The 20706-nt window shown below is 40.8% G+C and overlaps 1 protein-coding gene across 1 annotated transcript; it reads right to left on the bottom strand.

Moving 5' to 3' along the window:
* Positions 1-1492: 1492 nt before the first annotated feature.
* On the bottom strand, positions 1493-18835 carry LOC125787879 (C-type lectin domain family 12 member B-like). Its single transcript, XM_049472694.1, has 6 exons — positions 18665-18835; positions 17279-17592; positions 11035-11141; positions 8694-8822; positions 2515-2643; positions 1493-1563 (listed from the first exon to the last, which is right to left on the bottom strand). The coding sequence occupies exons 1-6, from the start codon at positions 18833-18835 to the stop codon at positions 1493-1495; spliced, it is 921 nt and encodes a 306-aa protein (XP_049328651.1).
* Positions 18836-20706: the final 1871 nt, after the last annotated feature.

Below are 20706 nucleotides of genomic sequence, written 5' to 3'. Positions count from 1 at the left end.
AGCCTTTTGTTGCTAGTTTATAAAAACTTCTTATTTAATGCTATTATAGCAATGGTGAAATCAACAAAATTACCAGACTAGTGAAATCTAGTTCAGACTTCACAACAAATTGTTTATTAGTTTATATGAAAATAAAAAACATTGAATCACATACTAATTATAATAGGACGATCTGATTATAAAAGCATGATCTGATTCTATTAAAATATTAAGGTGAAGCAAGCTGACAAATTTCCATGAAGACTAGATTATTATTATCAGTTTGTTTATAAATTTAGTTTGTTGATCAGCTTTTCTTTTTCCATCAGCTTTCTGGCAATAATTTAAAAACGTCAGACGCAAAACACAGCGCTGACCAATAAAGTCCAATAAAGTATTTGATCGGGTATTATTCAGTAAAGTAATGTTTTTACATAGTTTTTAAAAATTCTTTTTGCAGATATTTTAATATGTATTCACCACATAACGACCTTCCATTATGACTAAATGGATTGAATTAATATTTATTTTGGTCACAATAACCAAAGTAAAGTCAGTAGAATACCTAAGTGAAGTATCGGATGCGCTGCCGACAGGGGGTTCATCTCGCGGCGGGGCGAATTCAACACAACACCTGTTTTAAACTCAAGTTCAGTGATGAGAGCAACAAATAATTAATGATAATATATTGTAAAAAAATTATTATGGTAACATACTAAAGGGGGTTGGGAAAGCTAACGTTTATAAGATCTGTTTTCAGAACGCTCTCTGAAATATACAGTAACTTTAGTCAGGCTTTAATTTTCTGTGAATATAAACCAGACATTATTCAGACACTAATAATTCCATTTCAACGTTTTCTGACAACAGAAATCAGTACCATGTAATATGAAGTAATAAGTTCACTTTGTAATATGACCTGTAAATGGATTTATCTAACAAATAAAGAGATGCACAGAAAATGTTGCATTTAGTTTATTTTTTTGCAGTTTACTGTAATTCCACAAATGTTGTAAGTCACTATACATACAGTGATGTACTGCTTTACAGTGGAATCAGTTTACAGCTAATAACCATCTAAAGCTAAAAGAAAGAGTTCATCAAAGCAAATACACTTAAAACAACTTTAAACAATCTAACACCCCAAACTGTAACACTACAAAGTTATCTACTGGTGGAAGAGAAACGCAAATATAAAAGAACACTTTCCCCTTACAAAAAGTCCTAGTTCTCACTGCCTTTATTAAAAAGATAGGGGATAAAAAGCCCCTCAAGAATATTCTGAAATTATTTTATTTAATTGACATACAAAAAAATCTACTTTAAGGCAGAGCAAAGAAAAAGAATAAATCAAACAGAGGAAGGAAAAAGTGTGGCTGTTATTATCACTAGCTGTAGCTGTAGCAGTGAATCCTGAAATACATAAACTCTTCTCAAACAATATCTACTCTTTATAATCTTTTTTCACAGATCCAAACAAACCTGTTATTACAGGGAGAAGAAGCCCATTTCTTCACAGGATCAGACCCATAGTCGTATACAACACAGTTACTGGAAAAGCCAGGTTCTCCAGGGTACCAGAACCTATCAGAGAGAAGGAGAGTATCAGAGTGTTTATCAGAGCAGTGAGGAGTGAGAGTCAGTAACTGCATCATGATCAGAGTTCAGTTCAGGAGTCTCTTACCCAGTGATCAGTTCTGATCCGTCCACCCATTTCCAGACCCCCTCTGTTTCACCACCACTCAGACCAATCCAAACCCACTGATCTTTTCTCAATGAGTTAATGAAGACCTGTTGAAGTACAATAACTGCTTACACATTTCCAACAACCCACCTCTCACACAACCACACACACACACACTTAATACATGTCATCATTTGAGCATTTAAAATTATTCTATAAGAACCAGCACTCTTCCACCTGTAGGAAACCCGTGAGATCAACAGCACTTAACTGTGCTCTTCTAACTGTGTTCAATTGTGTTCTTCTAATCATATTCTTCTAACTCAGTTCTTCTGACTGGACTCTTCTTCACTGAATTTGTGTTTTAAACACAGTCCACAGTCCGTCTTATTAGCTGCACTGATCATATAGGACACTGTAGTTCTATCATTACAGACAGTAGTCCCTCTATTTCTCTACATAATTTATTATCCTACTTTCACCCTGTTCTTCAATCTTCACAGAAAGTGGATGAGGCTATGATTTCAGTGGTTGTTTTCATTTTGTTCTCAACTAATTACACAATTTATATCAGAGAAGATTTTTAACTTGTCTTCTCAACCTTTCTTTCATTGAGATCCGATGCGTGATTTACGTTTTCCCAGTGTTTATGATCAGTGGAGCTAAAAAAATGAACAGAGGGAGTAGAAACAAAAATCTGTCAGAAAATGTATGTAGTTGTACAGTGCTTTACAGTTAAATAAACTCTTACTGCTGCGATAAACATTACTAAACAGTTTTAAACATCTCTCTCTCTCTCTCTCTCTCTCTCTCTCTCTCTCTCTCTCTCTCTCTCACTTGTTCTACTCTGCTGTTGATGATCACCAGGTCTGATCCTCTCTTTTTGCAGTCGTTTCTGCTCTCAGTCCAGTTCTTCTTCTCAGTAGAGACGTAGTAAAGACTGGAGCTGAAGTAGATCCACACGTCTCTAGCTGCTTTATCTATGGATGAAACACAAAAGCAATGCATTATGAGAAAACACCTGTGGTCACTTCTGGGTCACAAATGTTTGATGCTCTTCACCGTAAAACATTTTAACTCTTTTTTCTGGTTTATATGATTACGATTCTGAGAGATGTGAAACAGAGCTGCCAGAAAGAAATGAGACACAAATGTGTGAGTTAACCTGAAATAATGTACAATTCAGAATTTACAGGTAAGATACAGATTTAATGGAAAGCTGTGATTCTGGTTTCAGTGCAACAACACTGATAAAAGTTTGAACGTAGAAAACTAAAAAAAATTATCCGAATGAATAAAAAGTGGAAGTGTAGACAAAAAAAAAACAAATTACTCCATCTGAATATGGAACTGAATGCACTTAGACTGTTTATTTGCACTTGATGAACACCTTCTAATAGCTCTTTACGAGTACAACACTTTGTGGCTTAAATGTAACTCCATAGTGTAACGATGTGGAATTATTTAGTGGCACAACTCTGTACCAGTTTAACCTCAAACCAGTGTTAGAATGGTGTTCCTAATAAAGTGATTAAAAGCTGCAATTAATCACTAACCCAGTTCAGAAAACCTTCTTTGGAGCCCGTCTCTCTCTGCAGTCAGGTTGGTGTAACTGGTCTGTAACTGGTCTCTCTCTGCAGTCAGCTTGGTGTAACTGGTCTGTAACTGGTCTCTCTCTGCAGTCAGGTTGGTGTAACTGGTCTGTAACTGGTCTCTCTCTGCCTGTAACTGGTCTCTCTCTGCAGTCAGGTGGTTGAACTGGATCCACAGCACTGTGATGGCAGTCAGCAGGAGAGCACACAGCAGACCCAGACCCACTGCAGCCAGTCTGTAGCGTCTGCTTCCTGCAGAGCGACTCTCTATGAGGAAACACAGATACATAAACTTTACTCATAGAAATAATAAGTACACTGAGTTGACAAAAGTCATGGGACAGCAATATGTAAATTGATAATGAAGGGTTGCCTCAGGGAAGAGCTTAGGTACACCCACACTTGTATAAGTTGTAAAGCTGAACACTGATCAGTGTGCTCATGGCAAGGTGAAATTAATTATGGGAGTTGAGATGAAGTCTGATAGTAGTGCAGATGGACGAAAACAACATTCAGTTTCTGAAACTGTATGCAGATATTTAATTTCTTCAGTCCACAGTGTCACGTGTATAAATTAAAAGGTCCAATATAACCACAAAGTCGAGGTGAGGGGAGTCTGGAAAGGACAAGGGATGGATAGAACTGCAGGAGGGACAAGTATGGAATCACATCAGTGTCAAAAGTTATTTTGAACTTCATTTTACTCCTGTTCAAGTGTTTTTTTTTCCATCTTGAAAGTTTAGTGGCGGGGTCAGGTTCATCTCCCTCATCAAATGCTGTTGGCTGATATCTCCAGGTTTTTTGATAGACCGCTTACTACCAATAGTCTGTTTCAGAAAATAGGAGGAGGGTGAGAAAAAAGGACAACAGTAGAGTTAATTTCTGTGATGGTCAATGAATGAAAGTTCAACGAGACTTTTATCAGAATCCCCCTCAAGCGGGACCCTCACAGCCAGGTTTGTGATTCCTGCAACCAACAAAATATGAACCCTCAGCAACCAGGAAGCAGAGTTTCAGTCATGAATCCAGAAAAAAAGGATTCCTTTGGTTTTAATAAAGGTGGCATGTCTTTTCTGCTATGCTAGCTATTCTACCATGATAATCTTTCCACCAAATGGAAGGTAGAAATAACCTCTGATAATTAAGTGCATTATATAACAGCTGTTCACTTTCTTCAAACCATTAGGTGTGTCTGTCTTTTTATTTTTCAAACTGCAGAAGGTTTAAGTCTGTTATGTTTTTGCTTGGGGCATCCAAATGCCTTGAAACAACCCTGGATGGAGACCGCACTGAGAACATGGGGGCCAGTCAGGTGGTTGAACTGGATCCACAGCACTGTGATTGTAGTCAGCAGGAGAACACACAGCAGACCCAGACAGGTCTGCAGTCAGCCAGGTCTTGCGGCCCTGCAGCACCATCAGTCTTGGTGGAGATAGGGCTGTTTGAAGGGCAACAACTGCTGCCCCAAGTGCCTGCACAATGCCATTGGCCACATGTGCAACCATTTTTCTGCCCCCAACAGCCTCTGTGAACATGTGGCCGCATCCCAGTATGCACAGGAGAGTGGACCAGGACAGGACATTCATTACCTCATCACATTTGCCTCTAGCTTTCAGCTCCAGAGACCAGACACCAGGCTGAAATCTTAGAAGAGGGTAGTGCAACAGGGAAAAGCGAGAGATTTCACAGCACATATTGGAGTGCATGTGTCCCTCAATGAAATGTAACTCCCCAACACCTGCTGCACTCATGCAGCCCCAGACCATGGCATTCCCACCACCATGCTTGACTGTAGGCTTGAGATACTTATCTTTGTACTCCTTACTTGATTGCAGCCACACATGCTTGAGACCATTTGACCAACCAAATGAATTAATCTTGGTCTCATCAGACCACAGGATATGGTTCCAGTAATCCATGTCCTTTGTTGACATGTATTCAGCAAACTGTTTGCAAGCTTTCTTCTGTACAGACTTCAGAAGAGGTTTTCTTCTGGGGTGACAACCAATTTGATGTACTGTGCAGCGTAAGATCTGAGCACTGACAGTCTGAACCCCCACTTCTTCAATCTCTGCAGCAAAGCTGACAGCACTCCTACACACCTATCTTTCAAAGATGACAACATTAGGACATGACGCTGAGCATGTGCTTCTTTGGATGACCAACGCGAGGTCTGTTCTGAGTGGACCTTGCTCTTTTAAAATGCTGGATGATTTTGGCCACTGGGCTGCAGCTCAGCTTCAGGTTAGCCTTGGCCATCTTTAGTGCAACAATTTGTCTTTTAAGATCCTCAGAGAGTTCTTTGCCATGAGGTGCCATGTTGAAACATTCAGTGACCAGTATGAGAGAGTGTGAGAGCTGTACTACCAAATTGAACACACCTGCTCCCTGTGCACACCTGAGACCTAGTAACACTAAAGAGTCAAATGATTTTTGGAGGGAAAATGACAATTAGTGCTAAATTTGGACATTTCTGGTGTAGTCTCTTAGGGGTGTACTCACTTGTGTTGCCGGTACTTTAGACTTGCTATAGAATGGCTGTATATTGAGTTATTTTGAAGGAAGTATAAATTAACACTGTTATATAAGCTACCCACAGACTATTTTTCACTGTTTCAAAGAGTCCTTTTGTCAGTGTTGTCCCATTAAAAGATATATTTAAATATCTGCAGAAATGTGAGGAGTGTACTCACTTTCCTGATACACAGTATAAGCTAGGACTATTTCATTTTCACTGCAGCGCCCTCTCAGGTTCAACTGTGCTATAGGTGAGGATGATGTGTCAGCATACTTTGGTATACAGATACATCATAATGTGCAGATCAGTCAATCAATAATTCCACCCCCTGCATCTCACCGCTATCAGAGGCAAACTGCTGCAGCTCTGCCAATCAGCTCTCCCTCCTGCCCTGTCTCTAAACCCATACATCACCCAGTACCCCTCCCAAACAACCCCTTACATTTTTTAGCCTTTTCCAAATTTGAGTCACCTAAAATCAGGGGGTTTAGCCCTGTAAGTTTATTTGGGTGTGGTGGAGGGCAACTTAACTTAATGCAATAAACGTACATTTGAGTTTAGTGAGTCTCTGTGTTTGTGTCTCTCTCTACTACTTCCTGTTTATCAGGTCTAAATGGGTGCATGCTTATCCCCATACAGTACAAAATAAACAATGCTAAAGTATATAATTTAACAAGTTAATAGAGTCCAACTTTCTCACACCCACATTTCACTGGTTCCTGACCTAAGAAGGCCTCTTGGTTGGAAACCTTTCTTTTGTAGGCTTTTCTTAACCAAGCAGTGACACTGGTGTCTGATACACTTGTTCCAGCACCCTGCACACTCTTACACCACTACCATACATGTGTAACTGCTGTCAAGTACACTTATCAGTAATCAGTAATTAGTAATGGTACCTGCTTGTTGTGTCTTCAGGATCCTCATTGTGTTGGTGTCCTCCATCTCTGTGTTGGGGTCATGACCTCTAACAGCGTCTGCACTCTCGTAGATATCCACCACCATCTCCACTTTATCTCCTCTGTTCATCTCCCCAAATCCAATCACATCATCATAAACACTCAGAGACATGTCTAATCTCTAAAAGACTGAAACACTGAATTACTGCGTCTCTGTAGAAACACTACAGCAGTGCTGCACCTCTCGCCTACTTTAACTGAAATAAAGGAAGTGGTCAAGTGGCTCGTATAGTTTCCTGTGTGAGCTTAAGGTGTGAAAACAGCAGAGCCCACCTGCTCTTTATTAAAGCTGATCTTAATCTCTCATACACTACTACATTTATGAGATCACAACACATAACTTCTTTATGTATGTTTGTGTTTATATTTCCATACACAGTTCTGAACGTCCAGTTCATCCATCACTCAACATTTCTAATGCGTGTTTTATCCACTGTTTCTCACACTGATCAGCAGCAGCAGTTTGATTCTCTCTCATAGATGAACTGAAGACATCAACTGTTCCATTCAGAAAACTGAGAGAAACATATTCACTAAACTGAGCTCTGAAAATCCAGTATTTGCTCAGAGTTTCATAATCCTGTCAGGATCTTCAGTCAGGATAAGAAACAGGTTGAGTTTGGGTGTGACGTCATGATAAATCCACTAGAGGGAACCAATCAGCAGCTTAAATGCTGGATCTGAGAATGTGAGTGCTAAAGAATGCATTTATATTTAGTAACTGCATCACCCTCACAATATTTGTGATTGAGATTTTCACTAAAAGTAAAAACTGTGTATGACTAAGATTAATCAGAATGAATAACAGTGAAATGAGTCTTTATAGAACACTCCTGTTTTCAGCAGATTCTTGTTTTTGTCTTTATTTAATTAAACACTTTTAAAAAGAGAAGTTATTCAGGAGTAACAAAAAGGTAATATTACACACTTCTCACACAAATTCTACTCTTTATATTCTCTTTTCACAGATCCAAACCAACTGACGATTACAGGGATAGTCATTCCAGTTATTCACAGGATCAGAACCAATGTCAGTTGTAACACAGTCCTCATCTCCATTACTGTTGGGTTCTCCAGGTCTCCAGAACCTATCAGAGAGAAGGAGAGTATCAGAGTGTTTATCAGAGCAGTGAGGAGTGAGAGTCAGTAACTGCATCATGATCAGAGTTCAGTTCAGGAGTCTCTTACCCAGTGATCAGTTCTGATCCGTCCACCCATTTCCAGACCCCCTCTGTTTCACCGTCACTCAGACCAATCCAAACCCACTGACCTTTTCTCAATGTGTTAATGAAGACCTGTTGAAGTACAATAACTGCTTACACATATCCAACAACCCACCTCTCACAAAAATGTTTGCTGTGTCTCCCAGCATAGTCTCAAGAGAATGGAAGAGATAACAGAACCCACGAAGAGCTGGTAGCTGCTCCTTTATCTGAGGAGGACCATGAGGAGCACTGCCAGAGCCCTATAAATGGACAGTGTGGGGCCTCAGGTGGACAGAGTGTGTGGGCAGTTCCTGAATAATAAAGGCATAGATGGCATTAACTGTTCCCCAGACCTCAATCCAACTGAGACCTTCTGGGAATGTACAGTGGTATAAAAAAGTTTGGGCACCCCTGACCATTTTCATGATTTTCCTTTTTAAATTATTCAAATGTTCAGATCAGCAACTAGTTAAATATATCATATAGCAGACGAACACGGCGATATTTAAGAAGTGAAATTAAGTTTATAGGATTTACAGAAAGTGTGCAATAGTTATTTAAACAAAAATAGGCAAGTGCATACTTCTCTTCTTAACCTTTTTTTCGTTGAGATCCAATGAGTTACCAATTTATATGACGAGAGGAGCAAATAAAATGAACAGTGAGTGTAGAAACAAGGAGGTGGTCATAATATGTAAGTAGTTATACAGTGTTTTACAGGTAAATACACACTTACTCTCTCTCTCTCTCTCACCTGTTCTTCTCTGCTGTTGATGATCACCAGGTCTGATCCTCTCTTTCTGCAGTCGTTTCTGCTCTCAGTCCAGCTCTTCTCAGTAGAGACGTAGTAAAGACTGGAGTTAAAGTAGATCCACCCGTCTCTAGCTGCTTTATCTATGGATGAAACACATATGGTCACTTCTGGGTCACGACTGCTTTTTAACATTCTTCTCTGGTCTATATGATTACGATTCTGAGAGATGTAATACAGAGCTGCCAAAACTCATAAAGAAATGAGACACAACACAGAGTTAACCTGAAAGAACGTATCTACAATTCAGACTTTACAGGTAAGATACAGATTTAATGGAACATTTTACGGTTGTGATTCTGGTTTCAGAGATGAAAAACATTACTGGTGCAAGAATAACAACGGTAATCCAGTAGATGGAGGACAGAGCAAATCGGTTTAATCATTTTTACAACAGGTTTGACTGTCCTGCTCCTGCTGCCCCCTCCTCCTACCCTTCTGCAGCATCCACCGCCCTGTCACCACCAACGCCACCCCCCTACTCCTCCTCTCTTCCTGCAGCAGTTACCACACCATCATCACCACCACCATCTCCGTCATCGCCACCATCACCCTCACCTCCACCATCTTAATCATCACCACCATCACCCTCACCGCCACCACCAGAACCTCCAGCCAATCAGCCATCACCCTCACCTCCACCATCTGTCATCACTACCATTACTTTCACCTCCATCTTCATCATGTCCACCATCACCCTCACCTCCACCATCTCCGTCATCACCACCACCATCACCTCCACTATCACCGTCATCACCACCACCACCACCCTCACCTCCACCATCTCTGTCATCGCCACCATCACCCTCACCTCCACCATCTTAATCATCACCACCATCACCCTCACCTCCACCATCTTAATCATCACCACCATCACCCTCACCTCCACCATCTTAATCATCACCACCATCACCCTCACCTCCACCATCTGTCATCACTACCATTACTTTCACCTCCATCTTCATCATGTTCACCATCACCCTCACCTCCACCATCACCGTCATCACCACCACCATCACCCTCACCTCCACCATCTTAATCATCACCACCATCACCCTCACCTCCACCATCTTAATCATCACCACCATCACCCTCACCTCCACCATCTTAATCATCACCACCATCACCCTCACCTCCACCACCTGTCATAACTACCATTACTTTCACCTCCATCTTCATCATGTCCACCATCACCCTCACCTCCACCATCTCCGTCATCACCACCACCATCACCTCCACTATCACCGTCATCACCACCACCACCCTCACCTCCACCATCTCCGTCATCACCACCATCACCCTCACCTCCACCATCTTAATCATCACCACCATCACCCTCACCTCCACCACCAGGACCTCCAGCCAATCAGCCATCACCCTCACCTCCACCATCTGTCATCACTACCATTACTTTCACCTCCATCTTCATCATGTTCACCATCACCCTCACCTCCACCATCACCGTCATCACCACCACCATCACCCTGACCTCCACCATCTCTGTCATCAACAACATAACCCTCAACTCCACACTCCTCCTCATCATCACCACTATTACCCTCACTTCCACCATCTTCATCAACACCACCATCAGCTGGCAGACAAATCAGCTCCCCCAGTTCATCAACCTTTACTGCAGACCAAGTCAGGAGACAGCTGAGGAGACGTCACCTCAGGAAGGCAGCTGGCCCGGACAGAGTGTGCCCCAGAATGCTCAAGGCATGTGCTGTCCAACAGGGTGAGCTCCTCCAACATGTGTTTAACCTGAGTCTGCGTCTGGGGAGGGTTCCTGCCACAGGGAAGACCACCTGCCTCACTCCTGTTCCCAAGAAGGCACACCCAAAGGAGCTGAATGACTACAGGCCGATCACTTTAACATTTCACGTGATGAAGACCATGGAGCGACTGCTGCTGCACCACCTCAGACCTCAGGTCCACCATGCTGAGGACCCACTGCAGTTTGCGTACTGCGAGAAGGTAGGAGTGGAAGACGCCATCCTCTATTTTCCGCACAGAGCTCACTCTCATCTGGACAAGAGGGGTGGTGCCTCCAGTGCCTTCAACACCATCCAGCCCCTACTACTTAGAGACAAGCTGCTCAAGATGGAGTTGGATATGCACCTGGTCACCTGGATCACTGACTAACTTACTGGGACACCACAACATCCATCCATCCATCCATTCATCCATCTATCTATCTATCCCAGTTCAACCTCAAAACCAGTGTTAGAATGGTGTTCCTAATAAAGTAATTAAAAATTGCAATTAATCACTAACCCAGTTCAAAACACCTCCTCTGGAGCCCGTCTCTCTCTGCTTGTAACTGGTCTCTCTCTGCAGTCAGGTTGGTGTAACTGGTCTGTAACTGGTCTCTCTCTGCAGTCAGGTTGGTGTAACTGGTCTGTAACTGGTCTCTCTCTGCAGTCAGGTGGTTGAACTGGATCCACAGCACTGTGATGGCAGTCAGCAGGAGAACACACAGCAGACCCAGACCCACTGCAGCCAGTCTGTAGCGTCTGCTTCCTGCAGAGCGACTCTCTATGAGGAAACACAGATACATGAACTTTAATCATAGAAACAATAAATACACTGATTTATCAAACGTCATGGGACAGCAGTAGGTAAATTGATCATGGAGGGTTACCTCAGGGAACAGTATAGGAACCTCTGGGTGGGAGGACAGGATATTTGTAACCCTTTCACCATTAGCTCTGGCTTTTAGCTCCAGACACCAGGGCACGCCTTATATTTGACCCTGGTAGGTACAATTCTAGAAGAGGGTATCATGGGGCAAGGCAAAAGGGGCCCACCCCATCGCCTCGGCCCCGGTCAGGGGTGCCAACTTCCTGGTGAAAAAAAATGCTAAAGAGCTATAATGCTCATTTAGGTTTGTTTCGGTGTGGTGGAGGGCAACTTTATTCAATAAACGTCTGTTTTATTTCACTGGGTCCCTGTGTTTGTGTCTCTCTCTACTGCTTCCTGTTCATCAGGTCCAAAATAAACAAAAGTATATAATTTAACAAGTTCAAGTCCACCTTTCTCACACCCACATTTCACTGGTTTCTGACCTCTTGGTTGAAAACCTTTCTTTCGTAGGCTTTATCTTAACCAGTGTCTGATACACTTGTACCAGCACCATACACTCTTACACAACTACCATACATGTGTCACTGCTGTCAATTACACCTTTATCAGTATGAGATACCTGAGTTTACTGAGAACTTCCCAAGAACCTGTGATTTACTGATATTCTCTACAACACAATACAGTGGTGATCTGATAGCTACAGTGTAGTAATTCTGCTGCTTGTTCTTTATTATCACCAGAAAACACTTCTGTAAAGAGTAGAGTTTCTACAGAGTACAGCTCAGCCTTTTACTATTATACAACAAATTTAGTAATGGTACCTGCTTGTTGTGTCCATTTATGCCTTTTCAAGTCCTCCATCTCAGTGTCGGGGTCGAGGCCTCTAACAGCGTCTGAACTCTCATATATAACCACCGTTATCTCGTCTCTATCTGCTCTGTTCAGCTCCTCAAAGTAGATCAGATCCTCATAAACACTCAGAGACATGTCTAATCTCTAAAAGACTGAAACACTGAATTACTGCGTCTCTGTAGAAACACTACAGCAGTGCTGCACCGCTCACCTACTTTAACTACAATAGTGGTTTTAATACAGGAAATGACTAGGTACCAAATGCCATCCTCTTTAGACAGTGTGGTTGATTGTAAATGCTGTTCTCACGCTCATGAACAAAGCTGCTTCTGACCCTCATAAACTGTACTTCTTATATAATATAATATAATATAACTTGAGTATAACTTCGTATGTTTCTGTTTATATTCATATGCACGGTTCTGAAAGTCCAGTTCATCCATCACTCCACATTTCTAATGAGTGTTTTATCCACTGTTTCTCACACTGATCAACAGCAGCAGTTTGTTTCTCTATCAACTGTTCCATTCAGAAAACAAAAAACTTATAACTCATTAGAAACACGTTCAGTTTGGGTGTGACGTCATGATAATTCCACTAGAGGGAGCCAATCAGCAGCTTCAATGCTGGATCTGAGGCTGGTCGATGATTCACAGTCTGCAGTTAAATTACAGATTAAAATATTTAATTAATCTTTGTGGTATCTCTGGACAGATCTGAAAAAAAAATAAAGGAGTAATTTATTGTAAAAATAATTAACAGTAAAATATTGTAGCATTAAATACAGATTAGAGGGTGAATAAGGGTTTCTGCTGGTGGAGCCGCCACGATTCTCTGTGTAACAGTGAGAAAGACACAGTCTCAGATACGTCTCAGCTCCATCCTCTAACCAGCGCTGTTTACTCAGAAACTGAAAACTTCATAAAGCTTTGTCTCGATCGTTCAGTCTGAGACGCTTCATCTGAAAGAGGGTTCTCTGCTCTGCGTCTCTGAAAACCTGTTTATTATTATAATCACACATCCAGCACATGAGCACAGTCACAGTTTGTACAGTTTGGATATTGATGCTCTAATGAAGGTTTTCAGAAGCTCCACCCTGAGATAAAGGCTGGGTTTGGGGTTCAGTGAGGACCTGGACCAGTTCAGCTGTAGAGAGACGGTAGGAGAATGGTTTGTGCTGCTGCTGTGCTGAGTGTGTACCTTCATGTTAATTAGCTTGTGTATAATTGGATGCTAATTTACTTGTCATAGGAAGTTATACAGGTTTTAAGGGTTTAAACTAAAGCAGAGTAGCTGTATCACCATCAGCAGCCAGAGTCTGAGAGAGAACAAGTGGTTGTGTGTTATCAGCACAGGTGTCTGTTGGCTGATGTATCAGAGCTGGGGATCTGGTGATTTCCTCTAAAAGTGTGTTGGCTGCGTAGTAATGCTGGACTGACTGCAGCTGGAGACGAGCATTGCTAGAGAAAAGGGCAGTTCATCTGAATGGTGATTGGGTAATTTGCCCCACAAATTTAAGATGAAACTCGGGTAAAATAAGAATTAAATTGTTATGTTCAGTAGCTGTGTATTCAGAACACTATTGTCCTTCTCTACGTGGACTAGACCTGCTGAGCATTCGCACATCTGTGTCAGCAGTTTAAAGTAGATAAATGCATTTATTAGAAGGAATGTACAAAAATGTTTGGACCTAATGGGTTATCTCATGTTATGTTTTGTTGTTTTGACATAAAATACTATACCATTAATATTAATGACAACAAAATGCAATTAAAAAAAAACAGAATCGTTCATGACAAAAAAAAACACGTAGAAAATCAATTATTTATTTATTATTGCTGTATTATTTCAAACAGCCTTTTGTTGCTAGTTTATAAAAACTTCTTATTTAATGCTATTATAGCAATGGTGAAATCAACAAAATTACCAGACTAGTGAAATCTAGTTCAGACTTCACAACAAATTGTTTATTAGTTTATATGAAAATAAAAAACATTGAATCACATACTAATTATAATAGGACGATCTGATTATAAAAGCATGATCTGATTCTATTAAAATATTAAGGTGAAGCAAGCTGACAAATTTCCATGAAGACTAGATTATTATTATCAGTTTGTTTATAAATTTAGTTTGTTGATCAGCTTTTCTTTTTCCATCAGCTTTCTGGCAATAATTTAAAAACGTCAGACGCAAAACACAGCGCTGACCAATAAAGTCCAATAAAGTATTTGATCGGGTATTATTCAGTAAAGTAATGTTTTTACATCGTTTTTAAAAATTCTTTTTGCAGATATTTTAATATGTATTCACCACATAACGACCTTCCATTATGACTAAATGGATTGAATTAATATTTATTTTGGTCACAATAACCAAAGTAAAGTCAGTAGAATACCTAAGTGAAGTATCGGATGCGCTGCCGACAGGGGGTTCATCTCGCGGCGGGGCGAATTCAACACAACACCTGTTTTAAACTCGAGTTCAGTGATGAGAGCAACAAATAATTAATGATAATATATTGTAAAAAAATTATTATGGTAACATACTAAAGGGGGTTGGGAAAGCTAACGTTTATAAGATCTGTTTTCAGAACGCTCTCTGAAATATACAGTAACTTTAGTCAGGCTTTAATTTTCTGTGAATATAAACCAGACATTATTCAGACACTAATAATTCCATTTCAACGTTTTCTGACAACAGAAATCAGTACCATGTAATATGAAGTAATAAGTTCACTTTGTAATATGACCTGTAAATGGATTTATCTAACAAATAAAGAGATGCACAGAAAATGTTGCATTTAGTTTATTTTTTTGCAGTTTACTGTAATTCCACAAATGTTGTAAGTCACTATACATACAGTGATGTACTGCTTTACAGTGGAATCAGTTTACAGCTAATAACCATCTAAAGCTAAAAGAAAGAGTTCATCAAAGCAAATACACTTAAAACAACTTTAAACAATCTAACACCCCAAACTGTAACACTACAAAGTTATCTACTGGTGGAAGAGAAACGCAAATATAAAAGAACACTTTCCCCTTACAAAAAGTCCTAGTTCTCACTGCCTTTATTAAAAAGATAGGGGATAAAAAGCCCCTCAAGAATATTCTGAAATTATTTTATTTAATTGACATACAAAAAAATCTACTTTAAGGCAGAGCAAAGAAAAAGAATAAATCAAACAGAGGAAGGAAAAAGTGTGGCTGTTATTATCACTAGCTGTAGCTGTAGCAGTGAATCCTGAAATACATAAACTCTTCTCAAACAATATCTACTCTTTATAATCTTTTTTCACAGATCCAAACAAACCTGTTATTACAGGGAGAAGAAGCCCATTTCTTCACAGGATCAGACCCATAGCCGTAAAAAACACAGTCCTCATATCCATTACTGTTGGGTTCTCCAGGGTACCAGAACCTATCAGAGAGAAGGAGAGTATCAGAGTGTTTATCAGAGCAGTGAGGAGTGAGAGTCAGTAACTGCATCATGATCAGAGTTCAGTTCAGGAGTCTCTTACCCAGTGATCAGTTCTGATCCGTCCACCCATTTCCAGACCCCCTCTGTTTCACCACCACTCAGACCAATCCAAACCCACTGATCTTTTCTCAATGAGTTAATGAAGACCTGTTGAAGTACAATAACTGCTTACACATTTCCAACAACCCACCTCTCACACAACCACACACACACACACTTAATACATGTCATCATTTGAGCATTTAAAATTATTCTATAAGAACCAGCACTCTTCCACCTGTAGGAAACCCGTGAGATCAACAGCACTTAACTGTGCTCTTCTAACTGTGTTCAATTGTGTTCTTCTAATCATATTCTTCTAACTCAGTTCTTCTGACTGGACTCTTCTTCACTGAATTTGTGTTTTAAACACAGTCCACAGTCCGTCTTATTAGCTGCACTGATCATATAGGACACTGTAGTTCTATAATTACAGACAGTAGTCCCTCTATTTCTCTACATAATTTATTATCCTACTTTCACCCTGTTCTTCAATCTTCACAGAAAGTGGATGAGGCTATGATTTCAGTGGTTGTTTTCATTTTGTTCTCAACTAATTACACAATTTATATCAGAGAAGATTTTTAACTTGTCTTCTCAACCTTTCTTTCATTGAGATCCGATGCGTGATTTACGTTTTCCCAGTGTTTATGATCAGTGGAGCTAAAAAAATGAACAGAGGGAGTAGAAACAAAAATCTGTCAGAAAATGTATGTAGTTGTACAGTGCTTTACAGTTAAATAAACTCTTACTGCTGCGATAAACATTACTAAACAGTTTTAAACATCTCTCTCTCTCTCTCTCTCTCTCTCTCTCTCTCTCTCTCTCTCTCTCTCTCACTTGTTCTACTCTGCTGTTGATGATCACCAGGTCTGATCCTCTCTTTTTGCAGTCGTTTCTGCTCTCAGTCCAGTTCTTCTTCTCAGTAGAGACGTAGTAAAGACTGGAGCTGAAGTAGATCCACACGTCTCTAGCTGCTTTATCTATGGATGAAACACAAAAGCAATGCATTATGAGAAAACACCTGTGGTCACTTCTGGGTCACAAATGTTTGATGCTCTTCACCGTAAAACATTTTAACTCTTTTTTCTGGTTTATATGATTACGATTCTGAGAGATGTGAAACAGAGCTGCCAGAAAGAAATGAGACACAAATGTGTGAGTTAACCTGAAATAATGTACAATTCAGAATTTACAGGTAAGATACAGATTTAATGGAAAGCTGTGATTCTGGTTTCAGTGCAACAACACTGATAAAAGTTTGAACGTAGAAAACTAAAAAAAATTATCCGAATGAATAAAAAGTGGAAGTGTAGACAAAAAAAAAACAAATTACTCCATCTGAATATGGAACTGAATGCACTTAGACTGTTTATTTGCACTTGATGAACACCTTCTAATAGCTCTTTACGAGTACAACACTTTGTGGCTTAAATGTAACTCCATAGTGTAACGATGTGGAATTATTTAGTGGCACAACTCTGTACCAGTTTAACCTCAAACCAGTGTTAGAATGGTGTTCCTAATAAAGTGATTAAAAGCTGCAATTAATCACTAACCCAGTTCAGAAAACCTTCTTTGGAGCCCGTCTCTCTCTGCAGTCAGGTTGGTGTAACTGGTCTGTAACTGGTCTCTCTCTGCAGTCAGCTTGGTGTAACTGGTCTGTAACTGGTCTCTCTCTGCAGTCAGGTTGGTGTAACTGGTCTGTAACTGGTCTCTCTCTGCCTGTAACTGGTCTCTCTCTGCAGTCAGGTGGTTGAACTGGATCCACAGCACTGTGATGGCAGTCAGCAGGAGAGCACACAGCAGACCCAGACCCACTGCAGCCAGTCTGTAGCGTCTGCTTCCTGCAGAGCGACTCTCTATGAGGAAACACAGATACATAAACTTTACTCATAGAAATAATAAGTACACTGAGTTGACAAAAGTCATGGGACAGCAATATGTAAATTGATAATGAAGGGTTGCCTCAGGGAAGAGCTTAGGTACACCCACACTTGTATAAGTTGTAAAGCTGAACACTGATCAGTGTGCTCATGGCAAGGTGAAATTAATTATGGGAGTTGAGATGAAGTCTGATAGTAGTGCAGATGGACGAAAACAACATTCAGTTTCTGAAACTGTATGCAGATATTTAATTTCTTCAGTCCACAGTGTCACGTGTATAAATTAAAAGGTCCAATATAACCACAAAGTCGAGGTGAGGGGAGTCTGGAAAGGACAAGGGATGGATAGAACTGCAGGAGGGACAAGTATGGAATCACATCAGTGTCAAAAGTTATTTTGAACTTCATTTTACTCCTGTTCAAGTGTTTTTTTTTCCATCTTGAAAGTTTAGTGGCGGGGTCAGGTTCATCTCCCTCATCAAATGCTGTTGGCTGATATCTCCAGGTTTTTTGATAGACCGCTTACTACCAATAGTCTGTTTCAGAAAATAGGAGGAGGGTGAGAAAAAAGGACAACAGTAGAGTTAATTTCTGTGATGGTCAATGAATGAAAGTTCAACGAGACTTTTATCAGAATCCCCCTCAAGCGGGACCCTCACAGCCAGGTTTGTGATTCCTGCAACCAACAAAATATGAACCCTCAGCAACCAGGAAGCAGAGTTTCAGTCATGAATCCAGAAAAAAAGGATTCCTTTGGTTTTAATAAAGGTGGCATGTCTTTTCTGCTATGCTAGCTATTCTACCATGATAATCTTTCCACCAAATGGAAGGTAGAAATAACCTCTGATAATTAAGTGCATTATATAACAGCTGTTCACTTTCTTCAAACCATTAGGTGTGTCTGTCTTTTTATTTTTCAAACTGCAGAAGGTTTAAGTCTGTTATGTTTTTGCTTGGGGCATCCAAATGCCTTGAAACAACCCTGGATGGAGACCGCACTGAGAACATGGGGGCCAGTCAGGTGGTTGAACTGGATCCACAGCACTGTGATTGTAGTCAGCAGGAGAACACACAGCAGACCCAGACAGGTCTGCAGTCAGCCAGGTCTTGCGGCCCTGCAGCACCATCAGTCTTGGTGGAGATAGGGCTGTTTGAAGGGCAACAACTGCTGCCCCAAGTGCCTGCACAATGCCATTGGCCACATGTGCAACCATTTTTCTGCCCCCAACAGCCTCTGTGAACATGTGGCCGCATCCCAGTATGCACAGGAGAGTGGACCAGGACAGGACATTCATTACCTCATCACATTTGCCTCTAGCTTTCAGCTCCAGAGACCAGACACCAGGCTGAAATCTTAGAAGAGGGTAGTGCAACAGGGAAAAGCGAGAGATTTCACAGCACATATTGGAGTGCATGTGTCCCTCAATGAAATGTAACTCCCCAACACCTGCTGCACTCATGCAGCCCCAGACCATGGCATTCCCACCACCATGCTTGACTGTAGGCTTGAGATACTTATCTTTGTACTCCTTACTTGATTGCAGCCACACATGCTTGAGACCATTTGACCAACCAAATGAATTAATCTTGGTCTCATCAGACCACAGGATATGGTTCCAGTAATCCATGTCCTTTGTTGACATGTATTCAGCAAACTGTTTGCAAGCTTTCTTCTGTACAGACTTCAGAAGAGGTTTTCTTCTGGGGTGACAACCAATTTGATGTACTGTGCAGCGTAAGATCTGAGCACTGACAGTCTGAACCCCCACTTCTTCAATCTCTGCAGCAAAGCTGACAGCACTCCTACACACCTATCTTTCAAAGATGACAACATTAGGACATGACGCTGAGCATGTGCTTCTTTGGATGACCAACGCGAGGTCTGTTCTGAGTGGACCTTGCTCTTTTAAAATGCTGGATGATTTTGGCCACTGGGCTGCAGCTCAGCTTCAGGTTAGCCTTGGCCATCTTTAGTGCAACAATTTGTCTTTTAAGATCCTCAGAGAGTTCTTTGCCATGAGGTGCCATGTTGAAACATTCAGTGACCAGTATGAGAGAGTGTGAGAGCTGTACTACCAAATTGAACACACCTGCTCCCTGTGCACACCTGAGACCTAGTAACACTAAAGAGTCAAATGATTTTTGGAGGGAAAATGACAATTAGTGCTAAATTTGGACATTTCTGGTGTAGTCTCTTAGGGGTGTACTCACTTGTGTTGCCGGTACTTTAGACTTGCTATAGAATGGCTGTATATTGAGTTATTTTGAAGGAAGTATAAATTAACACTGTTATATAAGCTACCCACAGACTATTTTTCACTGTTTCAAAGAGTCCTTTTGTCAGTGTTGTCCCATTAAAAGATATATTTAAATATCTGCAGAAATGTGAGGAGTGTACTCACTTTCCTGATACACAGTATAAGCTAGGACTATTTCATTTTCACTGCAGCGCCCTCTCAGGTTCAACTGTGCTATAGGTGAGGATCAGCATACTTTGGTACACAGATACATCATAATGTGCAGATCAGTCAATCAATAATTCCACCCCCTGCATCTCACCGCTATCAGAGGCAAACTGCTGCAGCTCTGCCAATCAGCTCTCCCTCCTGCCCTGTCTCTAAACCCATACATCACCCAGTACCCCTCCCAAACAACCCCTTACATTTTTTAGCCTTTTCCAAATTTGAGTCACCTAAAATCAGGGGGTTTAGCCCTGTAAGTTTATTTGGGTGTGGTGGAGGGCAACTTAACTTAATGCAATAAACGTACATTTGAGTTTAGTGAGTCTCTGTGTTTGTGTCTCTCTCTACTACTTCCTGTTTATCAGGTCTAAATGGGTGCATGCTTATCCCCATACAGTACAAAATAAACAATGCTAAAGTATATAATTTAACAAGTTAATAGAGTCCAACTTTCTCACACCCACATTTCACTGGTTCCTGACCTAAGAAGGCCTCTTGGTTGGAAACCTTTCTTTTGTAGGCTTTTCTTAACCAAGCAGTGACACTGGTGTCTGATACACTTGTTCCAGCACCCTGCACACTCTTACACCACTACCATACATGTGTAACTGCTGTCAAGTACACTTATCAGTAATCAGTAATTAGTAATGGTA

Source organism: Astyanax mexicanus, chromosome 25 (assembly GCF_023375975.1).
Source record: "Astyanax mexicanus isolate ESR-SI-001 chromosome 25, AstMex3_surface, whole genome shotgun sequence".
NCBI classification, from domain to species: Eukaryota; Metazoa; Chordata; class Actinopteri; order Characiformes; family Acestrorhamphidae; genus Astyanax; species Astyanax mexicanus.
Note: the sequence above shows the minus strand (reverse complement) of the source record. Positions and strands in the feature narration are given on the sequence as shown.

Bases quoted from the DNA above. Each gene is read 5' to 3' on its own strand.
- LOC125787879 (XM_049472694.1), bottom strand. From the start codon at position 18,835: ATGTTCACAGAGGCTGTTGGGGGCAGAAAAATGGTTGCACATGTGGCC. The intron at 11,142-17,278 runs GTTTTCTGAACT...GTTACAGACCAG, and splicing joins AGAGACGGGCTCCAAAGAAG to TTACACCAACCTGACTGCAG. The intron at 2,644-8,693 runs AACAGGTGAGAG...TTTCATCCATAG, and splicing joins GATCATCAACAGCAGAGAAG to ATAAAGCAGCTAGAGACGTG.